Genomic DNA, 20,581 nt, shown 5'->3' with positions numbered 1-20,581 from the left:
GAGTGAGTGAGTGAGTGTGTCAGTGAGTGAGTGAGTGAGTGAGTGAGAGTGCTTTGCTATTTAGTATGGTAGAAAAAAGATTTAAGGGTAACACTTGACAATAAGGGTACATTAATTACCTGTTAGTTAATGCTTAATTGAGGCTTGATAAGAATTTACTAAATGTTAATACATGCTTAGTAAATGTTTAATAAACATAAATGAACCAGTAACTAACCGTCAATAACTTAGCTTTAACACTTTCTTAATGCGTTAACTTAACTAACCATAAGTAGTAACTAACAGTTAAGTCCTCCTGCATCCACACTATTCGCGCTTTACTTTAGTATTATGTAATCACCTGGTCAATGATCAAAATCCTTTGTGATTTTCTCTACTTATGACATCTATTGCAGCATGTCCGTCCTGGGAGAGGGATCCCTTACTCTGTCGACTCTCACTGAGATTTCTTCAAACATTTTTTTTAATCCCGGTAAAGGGTTTTTTACTGGGAGTTTTTTCTCAGCCGAGCTAAGGGTGTAAGGGCAGGGTATCATATTGTATCATATTGTATCATATTGTATGGAATGTAAAGACCACTGAGGCAAACTGATTTGATTTGATTTGATTAATAAATGTTTCCTTATTCTAAAGCGTTATTGATTTAAGATGTATGTGATTTGGAAGGCAGGGTACTTCATAGACCGACCTGTTTTTATTTTATTTATTTATTTATGAGTGAGTGAGTGAGTGAGTGAGTGAGTGAGTGAGCGAGTGAGTGAGTGAGTGAGTGAGTGAGTGAGTGAGTGATTTGGAAGGAAGGGTACATCAAAGACTGACCTGTTTTCTATCCCTCTTTGACACTACAGGAGACTGGTTCGCTCCACTCTGCTTCTCATTCCTCTGTTCGGTCTTCACTATGTTGTCTTCGCTCTGTTTCCTGAACACATCGGTTTGAGGCCACGGCTTTTCTTTGAGCTGGTTTTAGGATCCTTCCAGGTAATCTAATCTCATTAGAAAGATGGATAAAAAATAAATAAAAAATTCTTAGTATTAAAATGTGGTAACTTTGATTTTTTTCAAGGTGCTATATAAATTATTATTTATTATTATTATTATTATTATTATTATTATTATTATTATTATTATTATTATTATTATTATTATTATTATTAGTTATTTATTAATTTCATTATTAATTATTTAATTAATTACATTTTTAATTTAATTTAAATGTAATTTGATCCACAGTAAATAAACAGTTGGATTTTTCCTCAACATATTAAATATTGTTAAAGTTTTTGCAGCTCTGAATGATACAATATTGTTACGTATTTGCCTTATTTGTCTTTCCCATTGTTTAACAGGGTTAAACAATGGGTTTTGTTGTTGCTCTGTTGTACTGCTTTCTAAACGGAGAGGTAAGTTAAGTTTGCACAATAAATTACAACTCATCATAATATTAACAAAGTATTACAGCATTACATACAGCTCTGGAAAAAAATTAAGAGACCAGTCTGGATTTTTCTTAAATCTTCATCTCTACATTACTTATTGAAAATGCTCTTAGTGACAACAAATGTATTGGAATTTGGTAGAAATGTTGTCAGTAGTTTATAGTATAAAACCAAAATGTTCATTCTACTCAAACATAGGCCGATAAATAGTAAAACGAGAGACAATGAACATTTGGAGTGGTCTCTTATTTTTTTCCAGAGCTGTATATAGGCCTATATATAAAACACTGTATATTAACATGATTATTGTCATTCAGGTCCAAAAGGAATTCAAGAGATCGATGAGAAGATGTTGTCCGGAGACTAACAGTAACGCTTTCAATCTTCGGACCCAAGAATTTGAGCCCTGAATTTTGCTTCATGTTTTATTTTGTTTTTATTAGTTCCCTTTAAAAACCTACTTCACCGGTGGAAATATGAAGGTGTATTGAACTCTGAGATCCTATGTAGTATAAATGTGCAAACATTTTAGAAATCGGTTCATCCTAGCCTGAGAAAAGGCAGAAAGAGTGTTTTATGGTCTCACTGTCTAACCCTACACTTAACCATGTGTGACATCACTCATGGGATAATGTAGGGTTAGGATTAACAGGACAGCTGGGCCAAGGGAAGATTGAGGGGAGAAAAACCGCCGGTTCCGTATGGGTGAAGTATTCCTTTAAATGACAGAGACTAGTTTGTTCTCCTTCTTATGTTAAACAATGTACTTTTTTTCAATATAGTTACTAACACTTGTATGTAATGATATATTCAGGTAGACATTTATTCACTAAAAGATGATAGTATGTTCATATTTATTCTTACACAATTATTTTTTCAAATGTGGTTGATTGAAAGACTGTCACAAAATGTATCTAGTGATTTTGCCCATACAGTACATATTATAACTTTTCCACTAGAGTCTGTTCTTATTGTATTCAGCATGTGCTAAGCTTCCATATTTAATGAACAGTTTCCAGTGATAATAGCGGAGCGGCTAAGTGCTTATTTTTGTCTAGAGAATCTTTTAGTTGATGATACAAGCGTAAAAATTGGCCTGAGCAGGTCACTTGACAAGAAAATTGTCAGAGAAATTGTGAATTTGAAAATGTGTGTCATAGAATGTATTGTGGTTTTTTCATTAAATTTCATTTTTTTTTCATTTCATTGTCTCGGACAATTTTCTTGTTAAGTGACCCATGGAGACTGCTCATGCCAAATTTCACGCTTGTTTCACTTATCTGCTCCACTATTATAGACTCTCTGAATATGAAGTATTTCTGGATCAGACTGACACCTAGTGGCCAACACACCACAGTGCAGCCCGGGTCCATACACCTTTATAAATGTTCAATGATGCAACATTACAGTGAGATTTACCCTGCGTTCCAAATCTCATACTCTTTCTAATTTCTATTCTACATACTACATCTGACCATAAAAAGAATCTAGTTAGGATGCAGTATGCTACAATTGGGACATACTTTTACTTATTTATTTCATCATTACATTGCTCCTTGATCTAGCCTCTTGCTTTTATATCCATCTCATCCCCGGTTGTTTTCATACGGAGGCTCCGTCGATGTGACGTCACTTCCGGTGCGCACTGGATTGTGGGTCAGAATCGCCCCAAATAGCATGCTGATTTCAACACTCAAAATCTAAACCAGATGTAGTAGACATCTGGTATCTTTAAGTATACTAAATCTGACCACAAAAATTGGGACATCCTAAAAAATAAATTCTACCATGCTAAAAGTATGGGGATTGGAATGGAATGAATACTGCTGCTATGTTAACTAGTAAAACTTAACTGAAAACATGTTTCTAAGTTGAAGAACATTTTTCAGTGCACACTATACACTACAACACTATACTGTGGTTGTAAGTTGATGCAACAATTATTTTAAAATTATTAATGTAACAAAGAAGTATAAAATAAAAAAAGTTATAAAAAGTTTTTTCTTTGTCTTTTTCTAGAATAAGTTGTTTTAGAATAGTTGTTGACGACACTACATATTGATCAAAAATACATGATTGGTTAGATATCGCCAAATATGCATATGCAAAAAATAATTTGTTTTATTGTAAGGAATACTATTTATAAGAAATTAATATATAAATTACGGTGACAACTTTGTGTTATTTTGTGTGTTTTTTTCTTATTTTCTTATGTAAGTAATGTTGTGAATATGTTTTGATCGAAATAAACTGAACTGAATTCTGAATCAACTGGCAAAGTTTGATGATGATATTTATAAGTTACATTTTTTACCCTTTTCATTTGTAGTGTCTCAACCTTCAAGTTAAAATGAAGGTTCAGATATGACGTGAGAATGTCTGAGCTCCGACTTGTGCAGTAACAACATCTCTGCATGTGTGTGTACATAGCCACACACGCACACGCACATGCACTCACACACACACACATACGCACACACACACGCACACAAATGCACACACACACACACACACACGCACGCACGCACGCACGCACGCACGCACGCACGCACGCACACACACACACACACACACACACACACACACACACACACACACACACACACACACAGCCATGGCACAGACCTCAGGGGCCCCCAGGTACAAAGAAACAAAGCGTAGGCATGAATGAATCCATGGGGAGACGCTCTAAAGTAACCCCCTAATGAAACAAACTGCTCTACTGTCCCATTAAACCACAACTTTATTTAAATCTCAAATGGACCATAATCTCTAAATGAATTTTGTTTATAATAATATAGATAAGGTGGAAACGTTCACTACTTGAGGAGTAAATAAAACATAAAAAAAATCTTGTAGAAAGAAGTTGTATAAAAAAATAAATAAAAAAAGAGGAATCCCACCCTCCCCTTTTTCTAGTCCGTGAATGGTCTGACCCACTGGCTCACATGGCACCCTATCCCCCCATCCCCATGTGTGTGTGTGAACGTGCCTGTGTGTGTGTGTGTGTGTGTGTACGTGTGTGTGAGAGAGGGAGAGAGAGAGAGAGAGAGAGAAAGAGAGAGAGGGTGTGTGTGCGTGTGTGCATGAGTGTTGTCTTTTGCCTTATATATCCGGCTGCTCTGCCTTTGGGACAGTGAGTGAGTGAGTTGCGCAGCAGCCAAAACTCTCGGCCACACAAATCTGTCCCACAGTCTCTATCGATCAAAACTAAAAGACTATTTGGTCCTATTTGAAGAAAAAAAAACAGCTACTTTTACCAGCTCAAATCAACAACTTAATATTTCTATCTATTGTCCAGTTTTTTTTTAAACCAAGTAGGCAAAATGAACGGTACAACAAACGGTACAACGAATGGGGACTACGAATTAGCTCCTACAGATGGGTCCTTTATGTTTACATCGGAGTCTGTGGGAGAGGGACATCCCGGTGAGTACAATAAGGGGGCTCACTGTGTTATTACAGATTATGAATGAAAAGTTTGTGGTTATCATGTGTTTAAAATGTAATTAAAATGCTGGTGTTATATCTCAGGGATTGTGGATGACTTTGTGGAATGTGCAGAATTATGTGCGGTTGCATGGAAGCATAGCAGCATGACAAAATTGTTCCTTTCAAAAGTGCACACACACACACACTTCACTGATTTTATGGTGTATTTGTCTATTATTTTGGGTGCGAATTTGAAGCGTTAAGACTACGAATTCTGGACTATACAGATATGAGATTACATTTGCACACTTTCCAACATGCTTTAAGTTTTTTTATGAAAAGGTAAGGTAAGGCAAGTTTATTCTTATAGCACAATTCAGACACAAGGCCATTCAAAGTGCTTTACAGGGGCATAAAATACATCAAGATTAGATTAGACAAACTAGATGACAGAGAGAGAGAGAGAGCTTGCACTGTACACTGTAGTAGGCTACACGTGCCTCTGCAACATCCACTATAAACTATTTTAGGCAACTTCTACTTTAAAGGTATCATGCTGCGCTAGAAAGCATGAGTAGAATTAACCCTTGTAAGTTAAGTTCACTGAACTTGGAGGGAAAAAAGAACTATAAAGAAATTAGTGAGCTGATTCGACAACAGTTCTAATGGCATTTAAAGGTACTACGCCAGCTGTTGTTCCTGGGTGTGCGTATACCCATGACAAAAGACATTAATAAAAACTATATAAAAATAACATTCTTTGCACCGATGGTCTCGTTAGCCGTTAAATGTAATTTATGATCATCAGAGGAAAAATGAGACTGTTTCAGAAATATTTAAAAGTTCCTCGTAGCACCTTTAAAGTTTGTCGCAAAGTTAGCATAAAGACAGACAACTTTCGTCAATTGTCCCGGATGTAATGTCGCCTTCGTTTCATTTAGTTGTTTAATTGATATGAGAAGAAATGTTCTCACATACTAGGAATGTGCTGTGGTCGCCATTGCACATTATATGGATCCATGTAATAATGTAACACATTGTGGAGAAAGTATGTTAATGTAATATACAGTATATAGTCTATTGGGGCGGATGAAATATCGTAATCATAATCATAACCTTTTCATTTATATAAGAAGTAACAAACACCATGTATCTGCATAAAGCAACACACGGCAATATTTCATCATGTGTGATTCATGCCTCTCAGCTGCTCTGGCTTCAGCAGTGACAGCGCTCCAGTCTGATGCAATACAGTCGAGCTGAGTTGACTGACTGAAACTCTATCAAAAAAGCCTCCTTTAGACTCTATCCTTAGCTCTGTTTAATAGTGTGTTACATCTCCAGAAAGACAGACTTTTATTCTATCCCATGCAAACATATTCAAGACAGTTCGATATAGCCTGTATGCATAAAATGTTAAAGCAGTGTCAGTCGATGTTTAGTTTTGACTAGCAGGGAGCAGATGTGATGTAGAGCACGTGGAGAGTTTGAACATTTCAAACAGTAGCTGTTAAAAGCGGTTTAAAATCATTCCTTTGACACACAGGCAGACAGTGCAAAAATCTGACAGCTGGACTGATGTGACCTATGCATTAATACAGTATTTTAAAGGTGCTACGAGGAACTTTCAGGTTGTGATTGTTGTGTAATTCTTGCTGCCCCCTTTGCACAAAAGCGGTAGTGTTTCTACTACGCCAGCTGTTGTTCCTGGGTGAGCGTATACCCATGACAAAGGCATTAAGAAAAACTACGAGGAACTTTTAAATATTTCTGAAATAGTATGATGCATAAATTAAATTAATTTAAAATTAGCTGTATTATTTTGTTTGATAATATAGGCTAAAGAAAATTGACTGCTTCCTTGAAACAGTTGCAAACTGGTTTAAATGATCTATTGGCAAATACGTTTAGCCCCCCCAACCCTAGGAATACCTATTTGCAGTGCAGCACAAAACAAACAGGTAATCACATATCCCCAGGTGTGTATGAAACTCTGCACCGTCTTCTCTAAAGGTGTGAGAGGTATTGGGATCAGTAGAGATAGATGATGTATCAATATGTTAATACGAAATAATCCATAAAAAACATCCTGCATTCAAAATTGTACATAAGTATTAACAATAAAGTTGTTACATAATGTATGAAAAGTAAAACCACGTGAATTTCCCCAAGGGGATGAATAAAGTATCTATCTATCTATCTATCTATCTATCTATCTATCTATCTATCTATCTATCTATCTATCTATCTATCTATCTATCTATCTATCTATCTATCTATCTATCTATCTATCTATCTATCTATCTATCTATCTATCTATCTAAAAGCACTCAATGTACGATAGGAGACATTTTTGTCAAACAAAGAACAATAAAATATTTCATTAGTGTATATTTCATGCTTCATACATTTTTTCTGTATGTGTAAAGAACAATCCAGGTTGCCTTGATCTCAAAACTTATTAAAAAAATAAACTTTTTTGAAAAATTTGGAAGGTAATTTGCATTGAAAATAAGCTGTAAAACTTTTTCTACCGTCTGATTTTCCTCCCTTAAAAAAATCTTAACCTGTAAAGTGACAACCAGCTTTTACTGGGTACGGGTCAATTTACGGTACAGATGAGATGGCCTAGTGTGAGTGCGCCCTAAAAAAACTACAATATTCAAGTGTGAACCGGTTGTAACCAGGTGGCGGGGTGTGCTTTGATGATATGATGGAGTTACAGTGAGCTGTGTGTGTGACACCGGCAGCGAGGCTATTCATAGGGCCTAGGCTCCGAATACTAGGAATGATGTGTGTAGTCCGGTGACATGTAATACCTTCAAGCCTCTACCCAGGCTAAGAAAGTGACATGAGAAGTAGAAGGTCAGTCGAGGAAAAGACCCCCCTACCCCCAGACTCATAATTAATACATAATAATAAATGACGGTTAAAGGTGCACTGTGTAGTTTGAAGGCAAGGGGTATTTGTTTACATTCACAGAGCCTGCAGTTCGTTTACAAAACATGTTCTCTACATGTAATTCTTAGTATTGAATTTTTTTTTTAAATAATCTAAAATTAATTATTATGAGGAACCTGGAACCAAACCTTGAGACTAGAATATGTCTGTAAACCAAACTGTGGGCCCTGCTGCTGTAAACAACAACAACAACAACAACAGTGAAACAGTAACTTGTCAGGAAGCTTTCTAACTTCAAACAGTGTTCCAGAGACCACATTTTCCTGTGAGGAAAGTCATGAGAATATATCTTAGAAAATGTTCACTTCTCTGACACACCGAAAGTTACACATTGCACCTTTAATGATGTGTTTGAATCCTTTCCCCTGTTTTTACCAGACAAGATTTGTGACCAGATCAGTGATGCTGTGTTGGACGCTCACCTGAAGCAAGACCCGGATGCTAAAGTTGCCTGTGGTGAGTTACAGCAACAACATACTGAATTTCTGCAACTGATTGTGTGCCTAAAGGGGAAGAAAATGAAACAACAAAAATGATTTACTGACACAATCACAAAAATAAATAATATAATGCAAGTCTCTACTTGCCTTTAAAAATTTAAAAGTTGGGTGCGCTTGTGGCGTAGTGGTTAGAGTGCTCCCACCATAGAGTCTCAGTCCTCAAAAGCAACAGACCACAAGTTAGAATCCAGCCCGTGGTTGTTCTCTGCATGTCATTCCCCTCAAAAAAAAATCTTCAAAAAAATTAATAATAATTGTTAATGAAGTTAGTAAAACTCAAACAGGGAAAACGACCTACATTTGAGCCAACAATGTTTTTGTTTATAACTTATTATTGAATATCACTGATGTTATTGGAGCGGGAAGGCAATAGAGTTATACTGGCAGAACACAATTATTAATGCAATTATTCTTCTGATGTATGAAATTGTGATTTTTAAAAAAATGTTGTTTCTCAGTATAACATTTGATTGCTATTAAAGCAATATCACTCCAGTCTGAAGTGGCAGACATTGCTAGACATCAGAAAGAAACAGCTGCTGAGAAACTTGCATAACTTTGTGGCATAAAGACAAATATTTGGTGCCACTGTAACGTTGTACTATAAGCTATGTCGATGTATAAATTAAGATGACAACTTATTAGCCTTACATAAATTTCATGGCGGGTGGGAACATGGGATAGATTTTTTTGTTTTTGTTTATTCTATTTGATGTTTTGTATGTTGTGATGGTGCAGGTGTTTGATTGTTTGTCTGTGCTGTAAAAAAACTGCAATAAATATATTGTGAAAAAAAATCGACAAAAAATTATAATTTATTTATTTGTGTTTAACGTATGCAATGTTTAAGTCAACTAAATGGTTGTGTGTGTGTGTGTGTGTGTGTGTGTGTTGCAAACAGAGACGGTGTGTAAGACCGGCATGGTGCTGCTGTGTGGTGAGATCACGTCCCGCGCCAACGTGGACTATCAGAAGGTTGTGAGAGACACCATCAGGGATATCGGCTACGACAACTCAGACAAAGGTGAGTGTGTGTTCCTTCAACAACAAAATCTATCCATCTGTCTGTCTGTCTGTCTGTCTGTCTGTCTGTCTGTCTGTCTGTCTGTTTGTCTGTCTGTCTGTCTGTCTGTCTGTCTGTCTATCTATCTATCTATCTATCTATCTATCTATCTATCTATCTAAATACTATTAATTGTCTATCTATCTCTGTCTGTCCAGGTTTTGATTTTAAGACCTGTAATGTGCTGGTGGCCCTGGAGCAGCAGTCCCCTGACATCGCGCAGGGCGTTCACATCGATCGTATGGAGAGCGACATCGGAGCCGGAGACCAGGTCATTCATTACACCACGCAACACGGGAACAAAATACTGTCTGTGAATCTGTGTTATTGAACTGAGGCACATTTGGATTACGGGGAGCTAAACAAAATAACATTATTAGTTGTTATTCATAAGAAGTTCATTATTATACATGATGAAACATACAGTATATTATGTCAATTAACAGTTCTAAACTTAAGAGGTGCTCCGAGGCCGGCTGTAGTTCCTGGGTGAGCGTATACCCATGACAAAGGCGTCAAGACAAACTATTTAAAAACAGCATTCTTTGCACTGATGGTCTCGTTTGCTCTTACATGTAATTCATGATCATCAGAGGAAAAATTTGACTGCTTTAAATGAATTAAGTTAAGTTCCTCGTAGCACTTTTAAACTATTTTTCAAAATGCAGTAATGGAAGGTAACCTGAATTGGCAAGTTAAAGCAATTCAAAAAGAGAAAGTTCCTCGGAGCACCTTTGATCTGTAAAGTTACGTAAATCCCTCAACATTTTTCTTGTGTAAAAAATGTACTGGACAAACACAAATGAAAGAAATTACTTATTAGATTGGATTCTGCATATCTGTGTTTACAGGGTCTGATGTTCGGATACGCCACAGATGAGACAGAGGAGAGCATGCCCCTCACCGTCGTCCTCGCCCACAAACTCAACTCCAAGATGGCCGAACTGCGCCGTGACGGGACCGTCCCCTGGCTCCGCCCAGACTCCAAGACCCAGGTGAGAACCAGAAACACCACTGCATGACAGACTGAAGTTATAAGACCTGATATAATTAGTTAGGTATACTATTAGTGGCGTATAAAACATACTTACATACCCTTTGTTTACATACCAGTTTACCCAGCCTGGGTTGTGTATTAACACTGGAATTTAATTCAGACAGAAGTTATAAGACCTGATATATGCTGCGTTCCAATCCCCATACATTCTGCTATTCAGTTTGGTAGAAAAAGGATTAAGGATGTCCAAGTTCTTGTGGTCAGATTTAGTATGTTGTACGTTGTGGCATAACGCACAGAAAATATTTCCGAAGTAAGCGACATGAATCAAATCAAAATATATCCCCACAAATCTCTCTTGCTATTTTACTTCAACACATTCTATTTTAAATGTGTTTGAGTTGCCTTCAACTTAAACTATGACGGACACAAACGACTGAAATCTGACTAAAACGAATCAGCATTTTCGTCTAAATACCAAGACTAAATGTTAAAAATGCGGCCAAAATTAACACTGCAGACACTGCAGCTGTTGGGGCACATTCCAAAGCCGAAACCATAAAACATTTGGTGAGTGTTCATAAATCCCCCGCGAATACCAGAAGTTCACCAGTGGTTGTCCAGTGTGTTTGTAGTCACTCACACTGCGGCGAGTTGGTCACTGACAGTAGTGACCTGCAGAATGTGCTTACACATCAGATCTCGCTGTGGTATGCAACATCTGAGCTGGGAGGTTGGTATCGTATCATACTGATTCTTAGAGCTCGCGGCACAGGCTGGCCCCTCTTCTGCCCAAAAGGTTGCCTAAACGTGGGAATACTACAAGGATATTTTGAGATACGTGCGTCACAGAACAGAGGCACAAATCTCACTTTACAAGCATTAAACCTGTCTGTTTGCATCCGTACATTCCTCCTGTACAACCATCTTTAACGGCCACTGTCTTTCCACAAGTTTTGTTCTCTATAAAATAATCTCAACTTCTAAAGCACTTTTATCAACTAAACTTTCCATGATCGTTCTTAGAAATATTCTTAAGGTTATCATAGAAGGATTTGTTCATATGTTGTTAATTCTCTTTTACAAAGATAGATGTATGCATATTTAGTCAGGTGTTGCCACATTTGAATAATTATTCAAACATTTCTTAAATTGCTGCGGATATACTTGTTCATTTCATAGATTATATGTTTTTTTAGGTCAAGGATGGTTTAAATTGAATTGTGTGAAATTAATTGATGTAAAAATGTAGATTATTCTAAGGATATGAGGACTTTTACTTTGAAAAAACTCTATACTTTTACTGCCACATGAGGTCAGTTTCATATTCACGTAGATTGTTAAGTTTGATTCTTATAATGTATAACTCTAATTCATGTAATTCATTATAATTATCAGTGCATAAGTGACATTTCTAAAACCTTCCCCTCCCTATCTCTTCACTAAATATTTGAGGACTTTTAATTTTAAAACACTAAGACTTTTAAAGAGGTCAGTTGCATTTTCACACAAATTGTAAAGATTGTTTCTTATAAAGTATGACTAAAACAAACGCATAAGTATCTACAGTATATGTTAAAATATTCCCCTCCCCCGTCTCTTCACTCTCATCCAGGTGACTGTCCACTACACCCAAGAAAATGGCGCCGTAATCCCAAAGAGGGTCCACACTGTCGTTATATCAGTCCAGCACGATGACAACATCGATCTGGAAGAGCAGAAAGAAGTCCTCAAAGAGAAAGTTATAAAAGCCGTGGTCCCCGCAAAGTACCTGGACGAGGACACCATCTATCACCTGCAGCCTAGCGGGCGGTTTGTGATCGGTGGCCCACAGGTAAAAAAAACGACATAGGGTTTAAATTTCTATCTTGTTCAAGCTTTTTAAATGTTATTTTTTAAATAAACATTGTGAGGACTTTGATGAAGGAAAAAAACACAGGTCCCCAGTTTGTATGTTAAGTATGTTTGAGTGTGTGACAATTTTATACTATTTTTCACTTTTCCAAACACTTTAAAAGAGAAATTGCTGTTACATGTAATTTATGATCATCAGAGAAAACATTAGACTGTTTCAGAAATATTTTAAAGTTCCTCATAACACCTTCAAATTTAAGATCCTGGATTTTTGTTAAAGCAATAGAAAAATGACTTAATGTGCAAAAGAGCAAACTTTAAATTCTATGTGATTCTCATTGTCAGGGTGATGCCGGTGTGACAGGCAGAAAGATCATCGTGGACACATACGGCGGTTGGGGGGCCCACGGTGGGGGGGCTTTCTCAGGGAAGGACTACACCAAGGTGGACCGCTCGGCCGCCTACGCCGCGCGATGGGTCGCAAAGTCTCTGGTCAAAGCCAAACTCTGCAGGAGGGTACTGGTGCAGGTGGGTTTAATGTACCACTAAAGTTACTGTTTCACTGTTGTTGTTGTTTACAGCAGCAGGGCCCACAGTGTCGTTTACAAATGATATATATTCTAGTCTTATATTTGGTTCAAGATGACTCAAAATAATTTTGTTGTATTCATGATGATATAATTATTCAGCTAAGAATTACATGTAGAGTAAATATGTTTTGTAAACTAACTTCAGGCTCTGTGAATGTAAACAAATCCCCCTCCTATAAACTGCATAGTGACCCTCTGTGATATTCTGACGGTTACCTTAAAGGCCTACTTCACCGGTTTGAATATGAAGGTGTATTGAATTCTGAGATCCTATGTAGTATAAATCTCCACCCCAGCTTTAACTCTTTCCCGTTGTCTGTGTGTCCAGGTGGCGTATGCTATCGGAGTGGCCCACCCTCTATCCATCTCCCTGTTCACATACGGCTCCTCTCAGAAGAGCGATTACGAGCTGCTAAAGATCGTCAACAAGAACTTTGACCTGAGACCCGGCATGATCGTCACGTTAGTACCAAACCGACTGCTGTGTTGTTAGTGTTGGGGTGTAATGAAATACATGTATTTACACTATTAAACTACATTTTGGGTAGTGGTAGGATGGCCTAGACGGAGGTGGCCGACCAGTAACCATGAAGTCGCTGGTTCCATCCCCGGTATTAGTAATAAAACTGGTGGAGGCTGCAATTACATCTATGGTGCCCGCCATCTCTAACATTGTGTCCTAGAGCACTACACTTAACCCCAAACCGCACTTTTTAGTTTCTAAAAGAAAGTTAAAGGTGCTCCGAGGAACTTTCAGTTTGTTTTCATTCTTGCGGCCTTTTAGGACAAAAGCGGTAGTGTTTTTACTACGCCAGCTGTAGTTCCTGGGTGAGCGTATACCCATGATAAAGGCATTTAGAAAAAACATATGAAAATAACATGTTTTACACTGATGGTCTCGTTTGCTGAAGACTGTTTCAGAAATATTTAAAAGTTCCTCGTAGCACCTTAAACCAAACTAGATTTTCTCCTTAGGGTAGCTTTAACTTTAACTTCTTCCAGTGCACGGTTATTGGTAGTTTGTATGCTTTTAAAGTAAAAACAAATCTCAGAAATATTTCAAAGTTCTCTGTAGCACCTTTAAAGTAGCTTCCCCAGACACTGTTTGTTGTTATACGAAGGCCCCTGTAAGTCAAATTACTAATGTATTCTTTATTGCTTTAATTGTTGCTGCAGAGAGCTGGACCTGAAGAGACCCATCTACCAGAAGACCGCCTGCTACGGACACTTTGGCAGGAAGGAGTTTCCCTGGGAGGTCCCAAAAGACCTCATGTTCTAGATGTAACCAGTGTGTACCAGTTTATACGTTTGTTTGTGTGTGTGTGTGTGTGTGTGTGTGTGTGTGTGTGTGTGTGTGTGTGTGTGTGTGTGTCAGTGTCAGTGTGTGTGAGTGTTTCTGTGTGTCGGTGTGTGAGTTAGAGAGCAGTAAGTGTCAGGGATGTATAGATAGCTGCCCTCGTGCTTCTGTAACCCAGTATGAAAAGGCAGCTGGATGGGTGTGTGGGATGGGTCAGGGTGGGGGTCAAGATAATCTTCGGCCATTGGTTCGAGGGAACGACGTTTCAAATGTAATTTATGGCTCTGTAGGCCCCTCAGTAGTAACCTGAAACATGAGTATTTGGTATTTTCGACCCATAGATGTGGTGTAAACTTAGTCACAGTCTTAACAGCTTCTTTTACACACCTAAACAGAACGATATAGTTAAAGTTGTTGTTTGTTTGCAACTATTTTGCTTCTCTGTACAGAAATACAGCTCCGGAAAAAAATTAAGAGACCAGTCTGGATTTTTTCTCAAATCTTCATCTCTACATTACTTATTGAAAATGCTCTTCATGACATAACATGTATTATAAATTGGTAGAAATGGTGTCAGTAACTTATATTATAAACCAAAAATGTTCATTCTACTCAAACATTTGCCTATACATAGTAAAACCAGAGACACTGAACATTTGGAGTGGTCTCTTCATTTTTTCCAGAGCTCTAAGTGAAAGACCATGTGACCAACAACTTTAACTGTTGTCAGTATTTTTATATCATAATACTGTACGAGTGTGTGCTAGGTTTTAGTCTTAATGTGGATGACAGAGAGCCTTTTTAAAGTTATTACATACAGAAATGGCTGATAATGTGAGTAGTTGTTCAACATCACCTTAAAAGGTGCTCCGAGGAACTTTCTGTTTGTGTTATTTCTTGCACCCCCTTTGGACAAAAGCGGTAGTGTTTTTTACTACGCCAGCTGTTGTTCCTGGGTGAGCGTACCCATGACAAAGGCATTAAGTAAAACTTTATAAAAAATGCATTCTTTGCATTGATGGTCTCGTTTGCTGTTACATGTCATTTATGATCATCAAAGGAAAAATTTGAATATTTCAGAAATATTTAAAAGTTCCTCGTAGCACCTTTAACACTGGATCTACCATGTTTTTTTTGTGTTCCCCTTCCCCAAAAAAGGAACTTGATCTCTGCAAAACAAATGCAAAACCAAGAAGATATACAGCAGATATCCCAAAGAACTTGTACAATCAAGAGTGAATTTTATGCATGGATTTTAACATAATTTTAAACTAGATATTTTACTTGTTGCTGTTAGTATTTTTCTATGATGAGTAGCTGGCTGCTAATAGAGTGTATACATGCATTAGCTGGATAATGTGAAAGCCTTTAAAAGCTGCAGTAAAACAAAAAAAACTTCTATAAAGTCTTAATGAAGTCAACGCACAAACTGGGATCCTCAAAACGCGATTAAACATTATCTTCAGAGTTTCATGTACAAGATGAAATTGTCTTAAGTTTGATATTGTTTGGTTATAAAATGCATTTCCTGCAGATTCTCTTTAAAGTTGCAGTGTGTAACTTTGGGTGTGTCGGAGAAGTAATTTTCTAAGTTATATTCTCATAACTGAATAAACAAACTTTTCTCACAGGAAAATTGGATCCCAAGAACACTGTTTGAAGTTAGAAAGCTTCCTGGAAAGTTACTGTTTCACTGTTGTTGTTTACAGCAGCCCACTGTTTGGTTTGCAAACATATTCTAGTCCTATGTTTGGTTCAAGATGACTCAAAATAATTTTGTTTTATTCATGATGATATAATTATTCAGCTAAGAATTACATGTAGAGTAAATATGTTTTGTAAACTAGCTGCAGGCTTTAACTTTCAGGCAAAATATGAGCTCTAATCTGCGAAAACAGTAGATTAGATAACCGTAATTGTTTAAAAAGGTATATCTGTCTTTCAAATTATCACTTTCATTTTGAAGTTACAATGCATAAACCCTGTATTATGAACACACTCATCATATTTTCTTTTTACAGACCTTGTTTGAGATGAAACAGCTTAAGTCTTAAGTTCTATGTCATTTGGTGCTCAAATGCAGTGAATTTGCAACAAAAAAATAACAAAAATTAACTTATTTCAAAAGTCTTAGATTTTTTACCTGTGACTCTGCAACCTTGTGAGGTGTTTTTCTGATGATCATTTCTCACTCTTTGCATGTACCTGTGTCATTAGTCCTGCAAAAATAATGTAAATATTCATTTTTTGAACAATAAAACATTTTAACAAGAGAAATTCATTCTTTTTTTCAAGGCTGATTATAAGAACAAAATACAACAACACAAAGATTTATTTTTTCCTATTTCCTTTAATTCTTTGGTCCTTTGTGTGCATTATTATATTATAATTATATAATGTATAACACTTTATTTTCTTGGCAAAAGCTTTGGTGACACTTAATAATAATGTGAATTTATAAGTCATTAGATAATGAACGGATACTTTACTAAATAGTAATATATATTTGTAGATGCTTAATAAGTGCCATGTTAACAGATCAAAAACATTTTCAACTCATCTATAAAGCTTTTAGTAAAAATGCTCATTCACAAATCATTTGTAAATTATTAGTATGTCATTTACAAACATTTCTGCATTCCTCTTATGATGAGGGACTTACAGCACATTTGTGATATGTTAACATCGAATTTATTAATCATCTACAAATATACAGCTCTGGAAAAAATGAAGAGACCACTCCAAATGTTCAGTGTCTCTTGTTTTACTATTTATAGGCATATGTTTGAGTTGAATGAACATTTTGGTTTTATAATATAAACTACTGACAACATTTCTACCAAGTTCAAATACATTGTTTTGTCATTAAAGAGCATTTTCAATAAGTTATGTAGAGATGAAGATTTAAGAACAATCCGGACTGGTCTCTTAATTTTTTTTCCAGAGCTGTATATGACTTATGAATCACTTGTAAATTACTTATAAATGAACTATTATAATTATCATTATTATAAAGTGTCACCGAATATTTTTCTGCATATGATTGAATACAGCATGATGATTCCAGCCTTACTGAATAGCTTGGTCCCATTAAAAAACTATAAGATTGTCCTTGCTGCTGTGATCCATTATAGTTTAAAGTATTCTTTGGCAAGACCTGAAGTTAGGATACAACAAAATATACAAGAGAACTTATCTTGTGAAATATGAGATCACTTTTTTGCAGCGATATTGCTATAGAGATGAATTACTCTTGAATTATGAGATAAACTTTAAAGGTGCAGTGTGTAATATGACATCATCAATAAAGTTCTACAAAGTTCTAGAATGCAACGCTCCCTGGGTAACCCCACCCCTTTTGAATAATAACAGAAGCTACAGTGGCCTTCAAGGACAAGAACAATTCTAAATTTTAAACAATGCACCTGATGACATTCCAACTATGACACTTTCAAGATGGCGGCACTAGGCCTTGGTCCAAAATATGCAGAAATATAGACATATATGAGACCCTTTCTAAGGGAAAAATAAATAATAAAAAAAAAAAAATTCAGCTATTATGCACTAAATTAAATGTACTTATGGATATTATAATTACTTTCTACAAAATCTGCTAGGAAATAAAACCCAAAATTCTACACACTGCAGGTTTAATATACATTTTTAAAAAAAAGTTTCACCCCAAAATAATTCAGAAAAAGGACGGATATTCCTCCAGTAACTTTTGGCATGAACACAAAAAGTACAATAAAACAATTAAAGCACTTAAAATGAAGATAATTATTCTTGGCATTGAGTAACTTTTCTCTATTGTCTAAAAGGGTTTTGGGAAAACTGTCCACTAAAGAGTGAAAGCTGAAAACTTCCTGAGTAAAAAAAAAAAAAGCAATATAGATCTTGCTGTCGGAACAAACTGGTCTCTTCTCAGCAAGGAGCGACATCCGAAGCACTTTGAGAACGTTCAGTCCAATAAAAGGCCCTCCAAAAAAATCTGAGATAGAATAAAAAAAAAAAAAATTGCCAGGGATGTGTGTTGTGTTTTCATTGGGTCCCTTACAATACTGTGCATGTTAAGCAGTGTAACTTGCTCATAACAGTCAGTGACTCTTTGGTCTCGGCGTTGGCACTGTGGCTGTGTGTGCAATAGTGAGCGTGAGGAATAAGCAGGATACAGCGTCCAGGTTTCCAATGCGTCTGTGTCGCTATGGAATATACGGTGGGGAAGAAAACAAAAAGCACATTTGTTATTTCCTTTTGCACTTCAAGAAACTGCAAAAACAAACCAAAATGTGTTGTCCTCTCAATGTCTTCTCTCTCTTGTCCCTAGAGCCCTTCCATAGTATTGCACCTTCAACCTTTTGCAAAGATGCTGATACACACGCTACAGTCCGTTTTTTACAACATCGATAAGTTCTCAGGCTGTCTGTGGTTGGAGTTGGAGTTGGAAAGGCCCCCCACGTCTGACTTGCATTGTAGTTGCATTGTGTTCTTGACGGGCCCCCCTCCCCTGGACAGGACCATCAGGGTGTCCCCAGAAATGTCCGAAAACTCGAAGGCAAATGTCCCGTAGAAGAGCATAATGGTCATGCAGTAGACCCACTCAAAGATGGCTGACGCGTGCTGCAGCGCGAAGCTCTCCTGGCAGAAGAAAACTCCACCTGGGGAATCAGAGGTTAAGGATGACAATGGAAGCATATGTGGTTTCTATGGGTGTGTTGTTAGAAACCACATATGCGTAAGTGTTAGTTATTATTATACGTTATTAGTTATTAGTGTGCTGCAATAATAATTTAATATAAAAGATAATAGATTCAAGTTTTTACTTTTTTTGTATGTATTTTTTAGTTTTTTCTTTTTATCAATTTTTATTACTGATCTGGTTTTCTATTTGTTATTTTCTTTTTTCCCCTTGAATTATTTCTTGTATTTGCTTTATTGTCATTCCTTTCCTTGTTTTTGTTTATTATTTTTTCCTTTATGCACAATAAATGTACGTTTGTTTTTGATAAATAAAAAGTTAAAAATAAATAATAAAATAATAGATTTCTCTCCATGTGGTTTTTATGGAAATGTCTCTAATTCTTTAGGTTGAAAAGTTAAAGAGGGATGTAAGACTGTTTCTTCTCCAGCAGGGGGCCATGTAACACAGTTTACACACATGACCTCTGAGCATGCTGATAGGACGATAGAGCATCAGTGTCACAGTGTGGACAGGACAGCAAACACAAGTCCTGCGTTCCAATTCCCATACTTCCCTACTATTTAGTATGCCAGGATGTCCCAATACATGCCCATCAATTATAGTATGCTGAAAATACATAAATACCCCACTAACTCAATAGCATTTTGCAGCATTCACTTTTATTCTTGACATTTCTCAACAAAATCTTCCCTATCTGATATTTATTTCACTCCTGTGGCCCTAAAACTCTTCTGTACTTCAGTATGTAGTGTAGTAAAAAGAAAAGAGTATGTGATCTGGAACACAGGGACAGTCACTGCTAAAGTTCTGCCTCTTTACATCTTGTGCACACTGTTGACCCATCAATATGTCAGAATATGGTCATGGCAAAGGATGGATTTATTTTTTTAAAGTGCATGGAAAAGTGAAATAGTATAAAATTGTCACACACTCAAACACACTAAATATACAAACTGGGGACCTGTGTTTTTTGGCTTATGGACCTTCATCAATGGATATGAAAAAATTAAATTTAAAAAAGTATTAGCAAGACACAAACTGAACCCTACGTCGTTTATTTAAGTATTGCTATTACTTGCATCTTATTTAAAAAAAACACAGTCACTACCAAGGTCTTACGGCAATTTTTAACAAATCAATTCACTTCAGAGCTCCTGTCACTTGTTGACAGTGTTGGGCAAGTTACTTATTTACCTTAAACCATTGTTTATATTTTTATTCTTTGATTTAGCCTTGAAATATTTTCATGTATGTATTAGTTTGTGTCGAGAAAAAATATATAAAAATAGCATTATTTGCACCGATGGCCTCATTTGCTATTAATTTATGATCATCAGTGGAAAAAATTAGACTGTTTCAGAAATATTTAAAAGTTCCTCGTAGCACCTTTAAATATTCTAGGAAAAAGTTGCAAATAAAAACTATTGCTAGTAGAGACACGGCCTTTTCTTGTTGGTAGGATACTGAGGACCAGAGCCACCAGCCCCAGCAGGGCCATGCCCACACGGAGGTGCCCTATGCGGTACTCCCCCTGGGTCTTTGCCAGTCTGTATGTGAGGGCAGACTGGAAACACACGAACAGCATGCTGGATGGAAAGGCCACGCCAGCTCCAACGTAGTGCAGAACTTTGGCAAAATCCACCTGAAGAATAAACAGAGAAATAAAGAATTGAGTTAAAGCTGTAGTGCGTAACTTTGAATATGAATGTGTGTCGGTTACATTTGAGTCATTGTAAAAAGAGAGGAGAT

The 20,581-nt window shown here is 36.6% G+C and overlaps 2 protein-coding genes across 2 annotated transcripts in view; one reads left to right on the top strand and one right to left on the bottom strand.

The window, feature by feature from the left end:
- Window positions 1–4,774: 4,774 nt before the first annotated feature.
- Window positions 4,775–14,112, top strand: LOC307267301 (S-adenosylmethionine synthase; the record flags this gene model as incomplete). The annotated part of the gene is made up of 9 exons (XM_080049587.1): window positions 4,775–4,865; window positions 8,208–8,285; window positions 9,231–9,353; window positions 9,551–9,663; window positions 10,244–10,387; window positions 12,005–12,223; window positions 12,589–12,771; window positions 13,162–13,295; window positions 14,010–14,112. The coding sequence occupies exons 1-9, from the start codon at window positions 4,829–4,831 to the stop codon at window positions 14,110–14,112; spliced, it is 1,134 nt and encodes a 377-aa protein (XP_079905713.1). The 5' UTR covers window positions 4,775–4,828.
- Window positions 14,113–17,692: 3,580 nt separating this feature from the next.
- The window catches only part of LOC307267137 (transmembrane protein 150A-like), a 20,696-nt gene continuing 17,807 nt past the window's right edge, over window positions 17,693–20,581 (bottom strand). The window contains exons 7-8 of the mRNA XM_080049376.1: window positions 20,297–20,474; window positions 17,693–18,788 (exon numbers count right to left, since the gene is read on the bottom strand). Of these exons, the coding sequence (XP_079905502.1) occupies window positions 18,526–18,788; window positions 20,297–20,474 (441 nt within the window). The 3' untranslated portion in view covers window positions 17,693–18,525. The remainder of the gene's footprint in view (window positions 18,789–20,296; window positions 20,475–20,581) is intronic.

This window comes from Ammodytes marinus (genome assembly GCF_949987685.1).
Source record: "Ammodytes marinus genome assembly, chromosome: 20".
Taxonomy (NCBI): Eukaryota; Metazoa; Chordata; class Actinopteri; order Uranoscopiformes; family Ammodytidae; genus Ammodytes; species Ammodytes marinus.
Note: the sequence above shows the minus strand (reverse complement) of the source record. Positions and strands in the feature narration are given on the sequence as shown.